This window comes from Xiphophorus maculatus, chromosome 1 (genome assembly GCF_002775205.1).
Source record: "Xiphophorus maculatus strain JP 163 A chromosome 1, X_maculatus-5.0-male, whole genome shotgun sequence".
In the NCBI taxonomy this organism is placed as follows: domain Eukaryota; kingdom Metazoa; phylum Chordata; class Actinopteri; order Cyprinodontiformes; family Poeciliidae; genus Xiphophorus; species Xiphophorus maculatus.
Genome location: NC_036443.1, coordinates 26,203,411 through 26,220,561, shown reverse-complemented (window position 1 = coordinate 26,220,561; position 17,151 = coordinate 26,203,411). Strand labels below are relative to the sequence as shown.

The following is a 17,151-nucleotide window of genomic DNA, read 5'->3' as shown; positions in this document are numbered from 1 at the left end:
TGGGGGAGGGACAGGTCTGCAGTACTTTATTCTTTGTGTGGCTGAAGAAAAACTCTTATCACAAGGCAGTTTCTCAAATTAGGGCTAAATGGTTGGAGTAGCAAAAAGAAAAACTTGAACCTGTGATTTTTTTATACTTTCATACTAATTACTGAATTACTGTTGTTTATATATCCATTATAAAACCCTCCCAAACTTCAAAAATTGTAAATCTCTTCATCATCACTCACTGACAAGCACTTGGCATTGCCTCTGCTGATCTCTAGTAACATGTAGACCAGTGGCGCGTGCATCCTCTAAAAGTGCTGAACGGGTCCTTTTGTTGTTCCAATATCCTGCACTACCACTCAAGCAAGTCTTAAGAAACACATTCCTAGCCGGAGAGCCATAACGAGTCTAAAGGGCACTTTAAAGGCTCATGGATAACTGATCCTGAGTCCTACTCGATCCAGTCCAGACCCCCTGGGCTGTTTTATCTCGACTTTTTCAGTGTTGTGCCAAGAAGAGGAACTTTAAAAGCACTGATGTGTGTGATGTGAGTTCTGGTTAGATTCAGTGGGTCCTGTTTGACTGGAGAAGTAAAGTGTATCTTTCAAATCTAGGTTAATCAAAAACAGTACTTTTTTTCTGAAAGAAACAATGAGCTGCCAGTTTGGTTGCTAAGCTCCAAATGCTAACCCCATGTATTAAAATCATGCATTATGGTCACACTGGACAAGATTGATTGTTTTTAATAAAATAATGATGCTTATAAATCAGAATACCAGAGTAGGTATTAAAACTTATGCTTGAAAATATCCAGAAGTCACCCACTAATTTTCAACATGCTTGCTATTGGGTATCGTTGATCTTAGATGTAGGAAATTTGTTGGGAACTTCAAAACCAAAACCTAAGGATCATTAAAGTGCAAACCAAAATAAAATGCATCAGTATTTTAACTTCACTGTGATTTTCTTTGTTAAAGTCTCAGAAATAATAAAGCAGGGAAAATGTGGATACGTGCTTTAAACACAGAACACAACAACTCCAACTCCTTTCTTTGTTTTAACTTCAGTCCCAAACATCTTACATTAATCAGCTGGCCTACTATGAACTATCCCTGTAACAGGTACGTCTGTATATCTTAACACTAGAGGCAATAAACCACTCTATTACAATCATTATGAGTGAATTGTCTCTGAAACCAGTAGCCTCTTCTCCATTGTCAAGTGTCACTCTACCTGGGTAATGCCTGGTTCACGTCTAGCCAAATTGGCGGTAGTTCCTGATTATCGAAATCTCTTGGTGTACTTGTGCGTTACTGGTTGCCCAGTCTAGTTGACGCTGTATGCGCTTTTCCTCCACATTTATTGACCTATAGTTTTTTTGCCTTCTCACTACAACCTCCTTGCAGATTAAAAATGGTGATTGAGATGTTGTTGGTCAAGGAGGAATCCAAAAACAAATCAACAAATGCTTTCTGCAGTCACTCAAATCACTTTTGCGCAGAAGCCGACTTGGTCCAGCTTGTACCACTATTTAGGTGGTTCCAAAAAACATGGAGAAACCATGCAGGATCTGCAAATGAAGACAAATATGACCGGCAATGATTGGGGAACAGCTGGCTAAAGCCATTCTCATGTAGAAGAAGCTAATGCGGACTGAGAGGGTGCCATCAAGAAAGAAGCTCAAACCCAGCTAAAAGTTGCTTTTGCCCATGTGCATAAGCCAAAACTTTTACAAAAGTTTTATGTCAGACGAGACAAAGTTTGAGCATTTAGGTAGCATGGTTTAGGCTGTTTTTTCTGCTAATGAAACTGGTGCAATACACTAAATTAATTTAATAATAAAGTAACCTCATACTAGGATTCTTGAGTGACTCTAGCCTCAAACTTATTTAAATGTATGGGAAATACTTAAAACCTGGGTCTGAAAACCAGCAGGGTTAAAGCAGAGTGGTCATGTAGTCAGTCAGACTTACGCCAGAAGGTGGTTATTGGCTCCAAAAAGGGAGCAGCTTCTCTCCAATTTCTTAAAGTTAAATTTCTTCAAATTTTTATGGTGGTATATGTTTATATTTACCTCTTACACCCTGTGTGGATCAGAGAAACTCCACAATAAACTCAAACCTGTGGACTCAATTATTGTTGATTTTTTTAAAAACCTGTTAAAGTTCTTTGTTATCATTCCACCCTGACAGAACAATTCAGATAAATAATCGAAACTCCAATATTTATGACCAGCACTATCCCCAGCCTTCTGGTGTATGACAAGATGAATGTGTGTCCTTCGGAAGAACTGTTTTGTCTTTTTCTCAGAAAGAGAGAGGCGTCAGAGTCAGTCCATGGAGCTGTGCTACGCGGCTCGTCAGCTCACGCAGTGTTCTGCTTGTGCTGCTTCTCACCCAGCACATCCCACTAAGGTCACACAGAGAGAAAGACACAAAGAAACGTCTCGCCTACAGAGGAGACAGAGTGGAAAACTCTGTACGCTCTTAATCGTTCCACCCATAACAACAAAGCATAAAACTACACTGCATGTTTTTGGGGGGTTTTCGCAGTTTAAAGTATCATCTTTTTTTCAAGATTAGAAGTGAGTTTTTGAAGGCAATACTGAACAGAAAACACATGTGAAATACAGAACAGATTACAATAATCTTCTTCTTGTACTCGAGCGTCAGCTCTGCCATACAGGGCTGACTAAATGTTTCGATGCACTGCAGTATGAAGTTGAGTATTGTTCTTTAAAAGTGGCCTATTATGCTTCCTTGAACAGCTTAAGTTGGGCTATGCAATTTTTTTTTCCACAAAATCATTCTTAGATAATGAGATTTTATTGTGGTCAGTTCTGCCTGTTGTGATCTACTTTCAGAATGAGTCGTTTTAGGGCTTGTCACTCTAAATCCAAATAAGTTGCTGGCCACGATCCCCAACTCAACATTTACAGTCGCACATAAAAATGGCTGCAAACAGATGTGCAATTATACAACCATACCCCTTTGAAAAGCAGAAGTGGAACCTCCTGCACAACCAACAAGAATGTAGCAAGTGGTTTTTAGGGTGATGAGTAAAAAAAAAAAAAACCTGGTGTTTTCCAGCAGCCATTGTACAGTAGGGGTTGAACGACTACATATTTTTTAAGGTCGACTACATCATGATAATAGTCATGATAGATAATATAGATAATATTTAAATATTTTAAATTTTTTCGTGACAAAGACACTCGCGAGCCAGCTAAGTGACATCCTTAGCGGGAAGGGGGCGAGTTTTAGACGGCTCGTGTTTTGTAGTGGACTGCAGCTGCAACTCCATCTCCTTTTAAAAACACTGTAAAACCACAAATATGCATCCATCTAAATATCATTTAAACTAATGTATTAACTTATTTTTCTTGTGTCTTGTGACGTATACTGTGCTGTCAGATCAGCACAGGCTGTCACCACCGGCAATCACATGACTGCGACTAGTCGACATGAAATGTAAAAACTCGCGAGACGTCCTAGAGTCGACTAGTCGACTAATTGGTTCAACCCCTATTGTACAGCGCATACACTCGTAAAACCAGCCAATGAAACATGCTGGAGCTCTGCTTGGGTTGCCAGATGATGGGCTGAGCTTTGGTGGATATGTGAAGGACAGAGCCTGTTGATTTGTGACTTTACATACCAAAGGTTTTTGAAACAGCTCATTTTCCAGGCACCAAAAAACATTAACTTATTGCTGGGTGCCTTACTTGGGCTGCTTTTAAAAGCAGTTCAGACCCAAATTGAATACCAAAATTTGCAAAATGTGAATTTTGCATAATAGGTCCTCTATAAATACAATACTATAATGCTACATGATGTGGGGACAGTGTGTTCAGGGATGGTGAGTAGTGTTAGGTGCTAAGTGTGATTGCATGCCAACCTTTGCACATTTTAGCTGTCTAAAAAAATGTAAAACTTTGTATCCTATTGATACATATAATATACTGAAGTTTGTGGGAAAAATATGAAAAGTTTGCATGTGTGAATACCTTTGTAAGGTATTCCTTGGTCTAAGATTCATACATTTGCTCCCTCGAGAACTTGTATATAGGCTGTATGTTTGAATTATTGCTGCACACAGACTGACAGTATATTTAACTGCTCTTTGTTTTACACACCTTTTGGCAGGTCAGCATGTGAGATTTACAGTATATTTGCTATACAGTTAGATTCACTTAGAGCAATTACCTACAGGGTTATAGCTGTATATGACATGACTAGATCACCAGTGTGTAAACCCAAGGCCACAAATAAAAACAGCAGCTGAGAGAGTTCAAATATGTTGCATAAAATGAAAAATAGTTCTGCACTCTGCATGTTTACATAATTGTCAGGTTTAGCAGTGAGGGGGTAGACCTCTCTGTGACATATGGCTTTGGAAGTGATTATTTTTAAAGAACTTGCGTAGGTAATGGAAAGTCGTCTCATAAGGGACATACGTTTTGGTTCTGACATGCCTGAGAATGTGACTCTAGGAGTCTCAGGGGGAAAACGGGCCCCTGGGAACACTGGGAACACTGGTGACCTCCAGACAGCCTTACTCCAGGGAGGTTTCACAGACGCCTCTGCTCACACTAACTACCCCCATGTTGCGTCTGAGGCTTACAGTGGTGTAAAAACCATGTTCGTCAACCTTAGACGACTCACATGATCAAACACTTTTTCATATCAAACACAGCTGATGGGAATGAATAGAAAATGCTGTTTTTAACTTATAGAAAAATCTAAAGCGCTGCAGGCCTTACTCGCCTCAGTTAAGGTCACCTGGGCAACAATGGCATCCAAAGGAATATTCTAAGACAAAAAACACAACTGAGAAAACAAACGGTCTCATTTCTGCCAATAACACATCTCGACATTCCCAAAGACTGACTGAATTTATTTTGTGGACTGACTAAAGAAAAGTGACACATTTTGGTTACATCTGACAAAAAACTAACATAATTCATTAAAAATATATATATAATTCTGACAGTCAAACATGGTGGATAATTTTGACGATTAGTCAATTGAAAAAAATTGCTACATTCAGCAGATTTTCATTTAACCACTTAAACTTTTTTATGCATTATTTAAAATACATTAAAAAGTGTAAATTATACAATTCCTTTAAAAAATTAAAGAATAAAATAAATATTCTATTGCCTAAAATGTAATATCACTGCATTTCTTTAGTGGATGATTGATCTTTTGAAGCAAAGAAATGCATCTTCAGCTAAAGAAAATACTTTTAACATCAACATCTGAAAGTATTTCAGTCATTTCTGCTTGACTTAACAGTGTAGGGTTAATCTTTTAATTAACTGATAAATAATTGCATAACAACAGGTGCTTAATATGAGTTTTTACAGAAATTGAACCAAGTGAAACTAAAACTATGTCTTGAGGAGTTCTGGGTTGACTATATTTACAAATGAAGAAAGTTTTTTTTTTTTTATCTTAAATACAAAATGTATATAATTTTATACACTTTTGGCTTAATTCTGCTCTTGATATCTTTCTCTTTTTAGCAAATTTGCATGTTTCATCTGTATACTCTAGTTAATAATTGATTACTTAATTAGTTGACAATTATTTCACTATCGATTCATTGCGATTAATCGGATTGTTTCAACCTCAGATTGAACCATGAATTCTGCTCTTCAGTTGAAGGAGAACTTCCACCCTCCAGTTTGTGACTCTTAGCTCAAGTGCACTTTGGTTATGCAGCAGAGAACAATAATCTGAAAAACACTTCCAAGTCCACTTATATGTGACTCACAAAACAAACTGAAGGTTAGGAGTGACTTAGTCAAAATCTGGACTTTAATTCAATCACCATTCTGTTTGACTTAACGGGCTGTTGTGTTTTAACTTTAATTTCTCTACAGGTCTGTAAAACTTATTCCTAGTTAACACAAACGATTGACAGCAGTCGCTGATGGCGGCCCAGCTTATTAAGTTTACAGGACAATTACTTTTTTGAGGGCAGGATAGTTTGTTTGTCAAACCCTTTAGTTCAGTCTGAAACATAAAACTGTGACACAAAAGAGAAAACAAAATGTTTTCAGAACATTGTACATGCTTAACAGTGTGCTGTAGTCTTTCTGTCTCTATAAATCATAGTTCTCTCTAAACTCCACTTACCGAATAATATTAAATAAAATAGCACACAGTCAATGTGGAGCTCTGCGGATCTCAAGTCCACCACCTTGGGCAAACAACAGCCTCCTGAAGAAAATCCAGAATGCAAACATGCAAGCGTCTGAGCCACTCTTGTAATCACAAGACGTGCAGGAGGTGTCTGTAGGCAAACAAGACTGGGAGGAGCAAAGGTCCCACCACGCTCAGTCATAAAATGTAGGTCATGCAATGAACTTGAAGCATCCTGAATTACCGGGTATTACAAAGCCATAAACCAAGCCCTTTTTTATTACATAAGATTTTTGTGTGCATGAGTGGCTGACAGACTTTGGGCCCCAATCTCTAGTCGTTTAATGTTTTAAGCCAGAGCTCATTGAGTTGCATGTGGACACTTGTGTTAATCACATTGTGGTGACCTAAATCTGTCTGCGCGCAGAAAATGTGGGGACATTTCAGGTCAGAATAAGTCCACATAATGGCAGGTATTAGATTAGGCCAGAAAACTGACCTGGTTTACTAGAAAGTAAGTTCAGGTGGGATTAGTGTTAAGTAGGCTGCTGTTACACTATCAGTGTACAGGAAGCTGTTGTAAGCCCTCTAAAGTGACGGAAACCCACCTCTGTGCTTCTGCTTCAGACTTTCAATGGAAAGTTTTGGCTCAAAGAAAAGAAAAAAAACGTAGAGGGTGGTGAGAAGGCGAAAGTTTGTTGTTGCTGTGTACCAGCTACAGAACGAGCTGCACAGGCTGGGAACTCAGTGGGGTGTGGGAGAGTTTCGCAGAGCCATTTTTAACGCGTTCTCACCCTCATGCAACCCACACTCACACACATTAAGTCACACTTCAACACCTACAGAAATCTCCACTCACGATGTTGATGTACACGCCATCACACATGATTTCCACACTGGGGGTGGGTTTAAGTAGGGGGGATTACTGTGATGAAAAGTGCGTCCCCCCTTTTCTCTTGTAAACTAACATTTGTCAGAGCATTTTCTGGATAATTATATATTTGATAATGTTGCAGAAATCGTCTGTTTCAGTGAAATTAACTGTTTTTGTTACAAATTCTTGCAAATGCAAACACCTTAATACCCTGCCTTGCATTTTTAGACACAAAATCCAAGATAAATCTAGAGATTCACAACTCAGATGACATCACCTATTGACATGACAACTATTAGTCATACAAATCTAGAAGAGCAGCGAAAAGAAAGCCATCACTGAAAGAAAGTCACACAAACATTCGCGATAAGCTGTTTAGGGGGTCAGTAGATGTGTATCAGGTTTCTCTGGTGACCCTGAATGTGATGGAGTCAGTATGATACTGCTGGTATGCTTCTCATTAGCTGGTCACAAAGTTAATAGAAGGATGGATGGAGCTTAAACCGAGAAGAACTAGGGTGAAGGTTTATCATATTCAATGATATAAAACAGGCATGAAAAACTGTTTTCATTTTGGGCCACATCAGTAACAAGAATGTCCTCAAAATGCCAGTTGTGGCAGAAAATCTTAATAAAAGTACCCATAACAAACTGTAATATATATATATATATATATATATATATATATTATTATACTGTAATAATATTAAACATATTTTCACATTAATATAATTTGACACAATACAGATAAAGCTGCTGATTTAATTGATAAAATAAGATTTAAGTACACTATTATCTCAAAAGTTCTATTTCTAGAGTCTAGAAGGCCTCGTAAAAACATATGGAGGACCGGATTTGGCCCACGGACCTTGAGTTTGACACATGCGATATAGAATAATGCAGATAAATTAATCCAAATGAGAATTCTTGGCAAGATTTGAAAATAGTTAATAGAAGAAGCTTTATTGTAAAAAAAAAAAGTAATCACCAAAAACTTAACTCTCTGATTGTGCAAAGGTTTTACAGACATTCTCCAAAAGACGGCTCTACAACGTATGAACTCAGGGAGAGTGAATGTTTACCACACTTTTCAGACTCTGAATGCTTGCAAAAAATGTAAACTATAAATTATATTTCTTCCTCTTCACAATTAAACATATTGCTTTGTCTAAGACCTCCAGTAAAATCCATCAAAATTAAAATCACTTCACCTTATTTCCTCATTTCTATTCAGTTTCTTTCAGATCGTGTCGTAAAGGCTGCGAGGTCGGTGTACAGCGTTATGATCGAGAAGAACCCTGGCCTGATCCGAGACAGGAAGCATCACCTGAAAACACACAGGTACTTCAGCTCACAGTGTTATTACCTTCAGCTAATACGGGTTACATGTGTTATAATCTGCATCATTTCCCCACCAGGCAGTGCTGCTCAGGGAAGGAGTTGGTTGACTGGCTGATGAAACAGAACGAATGCCTGCAGTCAAGAAGTCAGGCTGTTGGAATGTGGCAGGTCTTGGTGGACGAGGGAATCCTCGTTCATGGTGAGGACGTTAAATCCAGCTTCAATGTTGAAAATTCCCTTACTCTGCCTTGGAAAACTTCACATTTTGATAAAAATCTTGATTGCCTTTAGAAGTCATTTAATTTGTAAAAAACAAATATAGTCCAGTTATGTGTAATTTAAAGCTGCAGTCTGTATCTTTTACTTAGAAAAATGAAATGGAAAAATGTTGTCATGTTGTTACAGTACAAAACAGATAAAATGTGAAAAAAAGGATCCTCTGCCTTCTCCCAATGCTCCCAGTGCTAATTACAGAAATACACCACTCAGTCAGAAACAACCAGAGATCCAGGACGACGGTCTTAGTGCTGTCAATCACTCTGGTGTACATGTAACTCATTGCTCTTCTACACTACAGCTGGTTCACCACAACATGGCCTTAGCATTAGCTACGAATGCTAAGGCTAGTTAGCATATCCACTAATGACATCGGATAAGCTGTTCTCCTGGCAGTAAGTTATTTTTGTGCCTTTTAGCAGCACATACACAAGCCTATTTGACAGCACTAAGTCATTACTCCTGGCTCTGATTGGTTGTTTCTGACATGGAGAGGTGCATTTTTGCAGATGGATACTCAGAGGAGTTGATTTTTTAGATGTTATTTGTCTCATACCATACTGTCAAAACATAACAATTTTAACAAACATGAATAAAACAACAATGAAACAGCTGATCTCAAGACATATTGTATTAATATTCATGAAATTATTGGATCTTTGCGTAATTGAAGATGCATACCAATGATGGATGTCTGATGATTCTCCCATATTTAATGTCTTTCATTTATGCTGATGATAATCTCTGCAGCAGAAGCATACTCAAACATTTTCCAGAAGGGTTTGAATAGCTTGAAATTCAGTGACCATGAATATCGTGGCATCGGTCTGGCAGTGTTTTCTGCTGGGTCAAGGGTTTTCTCGCTGTTCATGCTTCTGAGATGATGCTCTGTTATTCTGATGGAGAACACTCTAATCAGGACAGAAGTGCTTCATCAGGAGCTAACAGGAACTCAGAAACAATTTCTACTTATTTCCATGTATCTGGATTTTTATGAAGCTCTTACCTGAAAACTAAATTTACCGCAAGGTCAAAACGTCTGACGGGGAAATTGCAGTGCCTGTAAATAGTACTCAGCTCCTTGGATGCTTTACCCTTTTTATTATTTTATTTATAAATCAATTATAATCAACAAAATGTGGCTTTTGTGACAAAAACAACTTTAATGTCAAACTGAAAACTGATACAGCTGCCAGGTTGCATGGGAATTGACTGTGAACGTCCCATTTCAACCTAGCCACAAGTCGTCTATGTGACTGAGGTCTGAGCTTTGACTGGGCCCTTTCAGAACATCCACCTTGTTTTCTTCAAACCATTTCTGCGTAGCTTTAGCTAAATGCTTTGGGTCATCTTGCTGATAAATAAGTGTTCTCTGAAGTCGTAGTTCCCTTGCAGATAGAACCAAACTGCCTCCAGGATGATGCTGCCACCACCATGCTTCACAATGGGTTGGTGTTGGTGATGTTACTCCACTTTGGTCTCATCTGCCACTTGACCATGGAGTCTCCACACATTTAATTTATGTTACATATTTTTATTTGTAATTATTTTGTTGAAATTAAATGATTTTTTAAATATATTTTTCTAATCTTATTCAACATGACTTATTTGGGAATTCAGTTAAATGGGTGAAACATCCAAAGAGGTGAATTCTTTTACAGGCACGGTTTTTCTGTATTTGAAGTGAACGAATTTTTAAATCCTGCCGTCTTTTCCCTTTTTGTGAATGTTTCCAGTGAAACAGGATCCGAACTTCCTTGACAAGGACACACAGTTCTACCGGTTCCAGGACTCGGAGTTTGGCCTGAACCATGTCTCCAACGAGAAGGACTTGGAGGACGAGCTGCATGAAGCTCTGTCCCTGCTGTCTCAGCTGGGCCCCGATGCGCTGCTCACCATGATTCTACGCAAATGGTCAGCATGTAAAGCTGCTGGACAGTTTGTTGTGTATTTATTGGGGATGCAAGTTGTTAATTAATGAGTAAATCTAAAGCCAATTGATCTTATCAATCAATAAGCAGCCATTTTCTTAACAACCCTAGTAAAAACCTGTGTCGACTGTCTTTTCATAACATAAGAGCTACATTTTTCATAATATACTGAATTTAAAAAAACATCATTACATTTTAAGATTATTTTGTGTCAGCTGCATATTACTGAATAAACAAAAGATTTTGGTTTTCTCACATTATTAAAATTAAACATATGTATAAGATATAATAAAACAGAAACTTCTGAAGTTGCTCAACAGAAAAATATAAGAATAAAATATGTGAAACATGTAATTCCCAATGAACGGAGAGATGTTCATCTGTGATTGCACATGAAGAAATATTTTCTTTGTTTTCCCCTCCGCTTTTCTGTCATCACATCCTCCTCACCTTAGTAGTACAACGAGTACTATTAAGGTGATAACTTAAAAGCTTAATTTCTAAACAGAACCGCATAAAGTACATTTTGCATCCCACAACAGTTTGGACCATTTCTCTTTCTTGCTCTGTTATGTTTCCACCATCTTTCTGTCAACTGGCTTTGTTTATTAAAGATGATCAACGATGCCCTCTACTGAATGTCGGCCAAATTACAACACTAAAAGAAGGTCTAATGGATGTTACTAGTTACACAATTGGAGCTAATTTCACTCTGATAAACCGTTAGTGAACAATTAATCGTAAGGTAATCAGTTGTTTGTATCCCTAGTATAAATCAGTAGTCGCATGATTTGCTTAAAATATGTCTGAGGTTCCTGTGCCAGTGTAAAGAACCAGGACAGATAGATGCCATGCTCATGTTGATTATTTGTTGGTTGTGCAGTCCCAGTCAGAGGAGCGCCGAGGACATCGAGGTCATCTATGAGGAGCTGCTCCATGTGAAAGCCGCTGCTCATCTCTCATCTTCAGTCAGTCCTTTCTTCCTAGCTTCAACACATCCCTTATGTTTCTGCTTTTATTTAGTTAATAATCCACTTCTGTATAGTCTAATGCTAGGCTTCCTGTCTTTACTGTGTTGTGTCTGTAGGTGCGGAAGGAGCTGGCCGCAGTGCTGGTGTTTGAATCCCACGTCAAGTCTGGAACAGTCTGTAAGTGATTCATTACTGATATTATCGCTCAGACCGGCTCTTAGTTCTTACAGAGGGAAACTGGATAGTTAATAACTGATGACTTACATGGGATTATGTGTTTGCACTTCATTTCAGATTAGCAAGCTAAATCAACATAGGTGGAGCCTTTCTGTTTTGTTTATCATGGGTGTGAAAGTTTTTTTATTTGGTCATTTGACTCTTTTAAATTTGTTATTAGGGTGGAATTGTTATATACAAATTTATAACAATTCATAACAAATTTATAACCATTTCTTATTTTTAAAAACAAGAAATGGGTTTTGAAGTTAGAATTTATTGTGCATTTTCTCTGGTCCACAAAGGATAGCAATTATATACAGGCCATTACCTTGCAGCCCTCGCTGAGGGCCAGGACGTTTGGTCAGCTGGTTTTACCTCTATGCTGTACAATGGCTTCTGGAAAGGACAATTATTTTGCTGTTGACTAACCATCCAGAAACCACTTGTTGCTTGCTGCTTGGTTGTGCAGGAGGCTCTACTTCTGCTTTTCAAAGACGTACGGTTGTATAATTGCACATGTTGCAGCCATGTTAACATGCAGGTGTAAACATTGAGCTGGGGGGCGTGGCCAGTGTCAGCTTATTTGGATTTAAAGTGTGATGGCACAATAAAATAGCTTATTCTGAAAGGACTCTGCTAGTGAACTCAGCAGACTAAAATCTCATTATCTAAGAATGATTTTGTGCAAAAAAATTTAATTAAGATAAGACCTATCTTAATCTGTTCAAGGAAGCATAGTAGGTCGCCTTTAACAATCTGGTCAAATAAGATATTGAGTTCCTCTGCATCTTGCTAAACAGCATTCATCTGAATATTAATGTATTTTAATAATATTAATATTATTAATACACATATGACACCATAACAGGATTCATGCCTGTACTCCTTCACTTTATACAATTTTAAGCATTCAGCCTCTTTAGGCCTTTATTCATTTTTCTCTACACTAAAGGCGAGCAGATAATTAACTTTTTTTTGTTGTTTTTTGCTCTCTACCGTGCCTCCTTGCTCATGATTATGAGAGTTAATGCAGCATATAATACGAAAGGTGCAATGTAAGCGGGGTTGTCATAGTAATTTATTGACAAAGATGTGTGCAGGTGAACAATGTTGGTGCTGACTGTGTTTTATTGTGATGCAGTGTTCAGTCAGGGGGATAAAGGAACCTCCTGGTACATCATCTGGAAAGGCTCAGTGAACGTGATCACACATGGAAAGGTAACCCTGAACACGGCTCATAGCTTCACTCAGATCTGAGCTGTTTTTCACTTACTGAAAGATTTGTCACGCTCATGTGACTTGTGTTCAAACAGGGCATCGTGACCACGCTGCATGAGGGCGAGGACTTTGGGCAGCTAGCTTTGCTGAACGATGCGCCGCGTGCCGCCACCATCATCCTGAGAGAGGACAACTGCCACTTCCTCCGTGTTGACAAACAGGATTTCATTCGAATCCTTAAGGTTTGTCTGACATCCTCCTAACTTTACATGAGAGCTCCATTACCTGCAACATGTCACCAACAAAACTGCAATTTTCTGCTCCGTTCTCCAGGATGTGGAGGCTAACACGGTGCGACTGGAGGAGCATGGGAAGACCGTCCTTGTGTTGGAGAAGAGCGCAGACGGCAATGGTCAAGGGGGAGCAGCAGCCAACAGCAGGTGAGTCACACTCAAATATTTCTTCCCTAACACAAATGCTAGGACTGTATTCATTCGTGCTTCATTTATACATCTGAAAATACTGTCTTGTTCTTTCAGCCCAGCCATTAACAATTTGTCTAATAGTAATTTTTATCCTGACTTGAGGTAAATGTTGTCAGAGTACTATATGTCAAAAGCTGCTGATCCACCATAATGTTCTCTAATGAAAGCTTATGTGCCTTTTGTGATGTCATCTATCCAAATATACACACCAAAGATCTAACAAGATTTTTTTTGTCAGTGCTTTTATGAAAAAGCAATGTTCCCTACTACATGAATTGGAAAAAAATATTTTAAATAAATAAAAGACCCTGGTTAAGCCCAAGGTAGCGCAATGAAGCAGTGCAAGGCATTGAAGAAGTTTTCTTCCTTTCCTTTTTGTTACAGATACACAGTTATGTCAGGAACACCTGAAAAAATCCTGGAACATCTACTGGACACACTGAAGCTGGATTCCAATGGAAATGATCCTATAGGTGAGATTAAACCACATCCCCATGCTTTTCTAATTTTCCAGATGATCAGATACAGCTGACTATTGATCGTGATGTTTGTCTCCCCTCAGATCCCTGCGTGAGCGACTTCCTGCTCACACATAAAGTCTTCATGCCGTCCAGCCAGCTGTGCTTAGCTTTGCAGCATCAATATCCTGACCAATGTTTTCAGTTTACTCACACTTTGGAGAGTGCTGCAGAAAATTATAATGTCTACTGATTGTGTTAGACCCTTAACCATCTTTGCACTTACCAGGCAGAGTTGTCCAAAGGCTCAGATCAGGAGAAGACTGCTTACATCTTCAACACCAAACAGAAGGTAGTGAAGCTGATTGCCCAGTGGGTGGCGCTGTATGGCCTTCTGCTGAAAGAAGACCCAGAAGTTGGGGACTTTCTGGAGGTGAGAAATCAGACTCGGATTAACTGGTCGTCATTAAATACAAAAAGAACAAATAATCAGTTTTATTAATGAGATAACACTTGAGTAATTCTTTTGCTTGTTTTTCTTCTTGGCTCAAGCAGAAACTGAAAAAGGAGGTTGCAGCTGATTATCGTTTGTCCAGCATCCTGAAGGAACAGTTTAGGGAAAGAAGAAGAACAAAAGTGTAAATATTTTTCACTTAGTTCCTGCTATTTTTGCAAGAAATTAATTCATGAACACTAAATAATACTATGGGACACCATTTTTATCTTTGTTATGAATTGACAGGATGGAGAACGGCTATCAGTCGCTGAGCAGGGTGAGTTTTTATTTATAATCGATGCTTTTGTTGTCTAGTGCTTTGAGTGGCCAGTATGACTAGAAAAGCACTTCTAACACACTCATTAATACACTTTAATTTCAAAATATCTCTTCTCTCACTGATCACTGAGTCATTTTGTTGCATTCGGCAGAATCACCAGTTTGATTGGTTTTCAAGCTGTGAGGAGCCAGTTGGGAGGCTGCAGCCAATCAAAGCACAGGATAAAGGTGCGCAACGCTCTGGATCTTAAATCAGACAAACCAATTAATTAGTAAATCAGCGAGAATGTAACACATTTATACATCGAAGTACATCGACTGTTTTATTTGTATTGCTTAAAGTTTTTAAAATAAGATTTCAAAATGTCCATACTCATTACTGATTTGCATTAAATAAGGCAAACCAAAAAAAAAAAATCCTTTTTCTCTTTAGTTCTGCTATGTTAGAGATTATTATTTATGCACTCTGATTGCATCCTTTTATTTTGACAAAATAGTCCAAATGTCCTTCTTCCAATAGTTTTTTACCTATCAGATATGCAGAAATTAATATTCCAGTTCATATGTGCAAACAAACACGTTCCAACAACAAACATCCTTTATCACCAGTGCAGCGGCAAACACTCATTATGTTTACGTTTCTACTTTAAATGCACAAGAACAGTGACACCTAGTGGCTCAGTGCCTTCTTCAAATATATTGGCACAAGATATTTTATTGCATTTCTATTAAGTTAGAGATATGTTGATCTTCATAAGTTATGAAATAGCTACAAGAGAATACTCACCTAAATCTGTCCAAAGCTACAGGCAGAGCAGTTAAGAAAGCTTAAACAGTGACAAACAAATCTGCACAAAAACCAAGTTTATATTTTTTAATCACTCATGTTGTGAATCACCTGTTTGAGAACTGTAGCAGAGTGTCTTTAAGTATTCAGGTCTCCATAACTGTTAGTCTTTATCAGGGGTGCCAATAATGTGAAGGGGTTTATAGGTTGAAGAAATTCAACAATTTTGCTTTTATTTGTACCAGAATTCTGAAATTGTGAAACCATCACACTTTTTACCAAATATGCTGGCATGTTGAGAAGATGCCTTAGATAAGAATTAACATATTTTTGAATAAAAAAATAATGCAAAAAGTTATAATATACATATTTGAAAAAGCCATTATTACCTTATAATAATCTTGTTTTTATCTGTTTTCTCATGCATCCCTCATTTATTTATGATTTGTTTAGGTAACAGTCTACTTTTACTTATGTGTATTTCTCTCTAATGCACTTTAGGTTGCATAGAGAAAGTTTAGCTGATTCAAGTTGCACTGCAAAAACTAAATTTTACCAAGTATTTTTGGTCTAGTGTCTAGTGAAAATATCTTAGTCCACTGGAAATAAGTAAACTAACTTACAAGTTACTTGTCATCAAAATATAAGAGGTTGTTTTAAGTCAATAATTGCTTCTTATTGATCAAACGTACTGGAAGATTATTTAATTTTAAACATGGGGAAAATGCCAAGTTGTAAATGAAATACTTATCAATATTAATTATTGACTTAAAACAGGTTCTGATATATTGCAGAGGTGCCACTTGTAAGTTAGTTTTGTCTTGTTTCATGTGTAATAAGATATTTGCATTTAAAACTAGACCAAAAATACCTACTAAGATTTTGTGTTTTTGCAGTGTAAGCATTAAATGAGAAAATGTTGACATTTTATTTTGTTTTTCCTCTCCCTTCAGTGTTATATGAGATTTACAAGGCAGACAGCAAAGCTCTCTCCTTGATGCTCCCCATAAGCTCATCTGTTCAGGAAGTGATGTCAGCAATAGTCAAATCAGATGGAGATCATGTTCTGGTCAAAATGAACTCCAGTGGAGGTGGGCCTCACTTTTACAATTTTCCAATAGTTGTAGAAACTTTATATATGTATACCTTCTATATTCGTCTCAGCTCCAGTAGGTTGACTGGACCTGAGGTGACACAGGTCCAGTCACAGACGCATTTAAGTTCACTGGATTTATTGTAAGAAAAGAGAAAATCAAGTTGGTGGTTAACATCAGTCCAGCAGCTTCTGCCCCAAAACATTAAATACAATAACGACACAGCAATAGCTCCCAATGAGCAGTTGGCAACAGTTAGCAGTTGTAAAGTTAAATGTAGCTAAAATGGACAACATTAATAATAACATATACAAAACATAGCAAAATTACTCATGAAACACTGTAAAATTTGTCTAAAATATGTGTTAAAATATGATACTTTGTAAAGAAAACACAGAGCTGATTCTAGTACATACCACAGTTACCGACGGCAACAGAAAAAAGGGGGAGGAGCTGTCAGTTACAGGTTTCTATAGTAACCACCAACTGTCAAGAGCAGCTTAACAGAATTTAAAACACCAGCAAATGTTTGGAGAAACAACTTAACTAAACAAAATAAATTCAAAGAAATACATTTTGACAAAC

At 37.8% G+C, this 17,151-nt stretch overlaps 1 protein-coding gene across 2 annotated transcripts in view; it reads left to right on the top strand.

The window, feature by feature from the left end:
- LOC102222768 (rap guanine nucleotide exchange factor 3-like) overlaps positions 1-17,151 on the top strand; it is a 34,498-nt gene that overhangs the window by 12,558 nt on the left and 4,789 nt on the right. For both annotated transcript variants that reach the window (XM_023331356.1, XM_023331351.1), the window contains 15 exons: positions 8,246-8,352; positions 8,430-8,551; positions 10,365-10,542; positions 11,443-11,527; positions 11,647-11,707; positions 12,891-12,967; positions 13,063-13,209; positions 13,301-13,407; positions 13,837-13,925; positions 14,015-14,093; positions 14,193-14,343; positions 14,466-14,548; positions 14,653-14,683; positions 14,838-14,913; positions 16,426-16,563. In XM_023331356.1, coding sequence (XP_023187124.1) covers positions 8,246-8,352; positions 8,430-8,551; positions 10,365-10,542; positions 11,443-11,527; positions 11,647-11,707; positions 12,891-12,967; positions 13,063-13,209; positions 13,301-13,407; positions 13,837-13,925; positions 14,015-14,093; positions 14,193-14,343; positions 14,466-14,548; positions 14,653-14,683; positions 14,838-14,913; positions 16,426-16,563 — 1,531 coding nt within the window. The remainder of the gene's footprint in view (positions 1-8,245; positions 8,353-8,429; positions 8,552-10,364; positions 10,543-11,442; positions 11,528-11,646; positions 11,708-12,890; positions 12,968-13,062; positions 13,210-13,300; positions 13,408-13,836; positions 13,926-14,014; positions 14,094-14,192; positions 14,344-14,465; positions 14,549-14,652; positions 14,684-14,837; positions 14,914-16,425; positions 16,564-17,151) is intronic.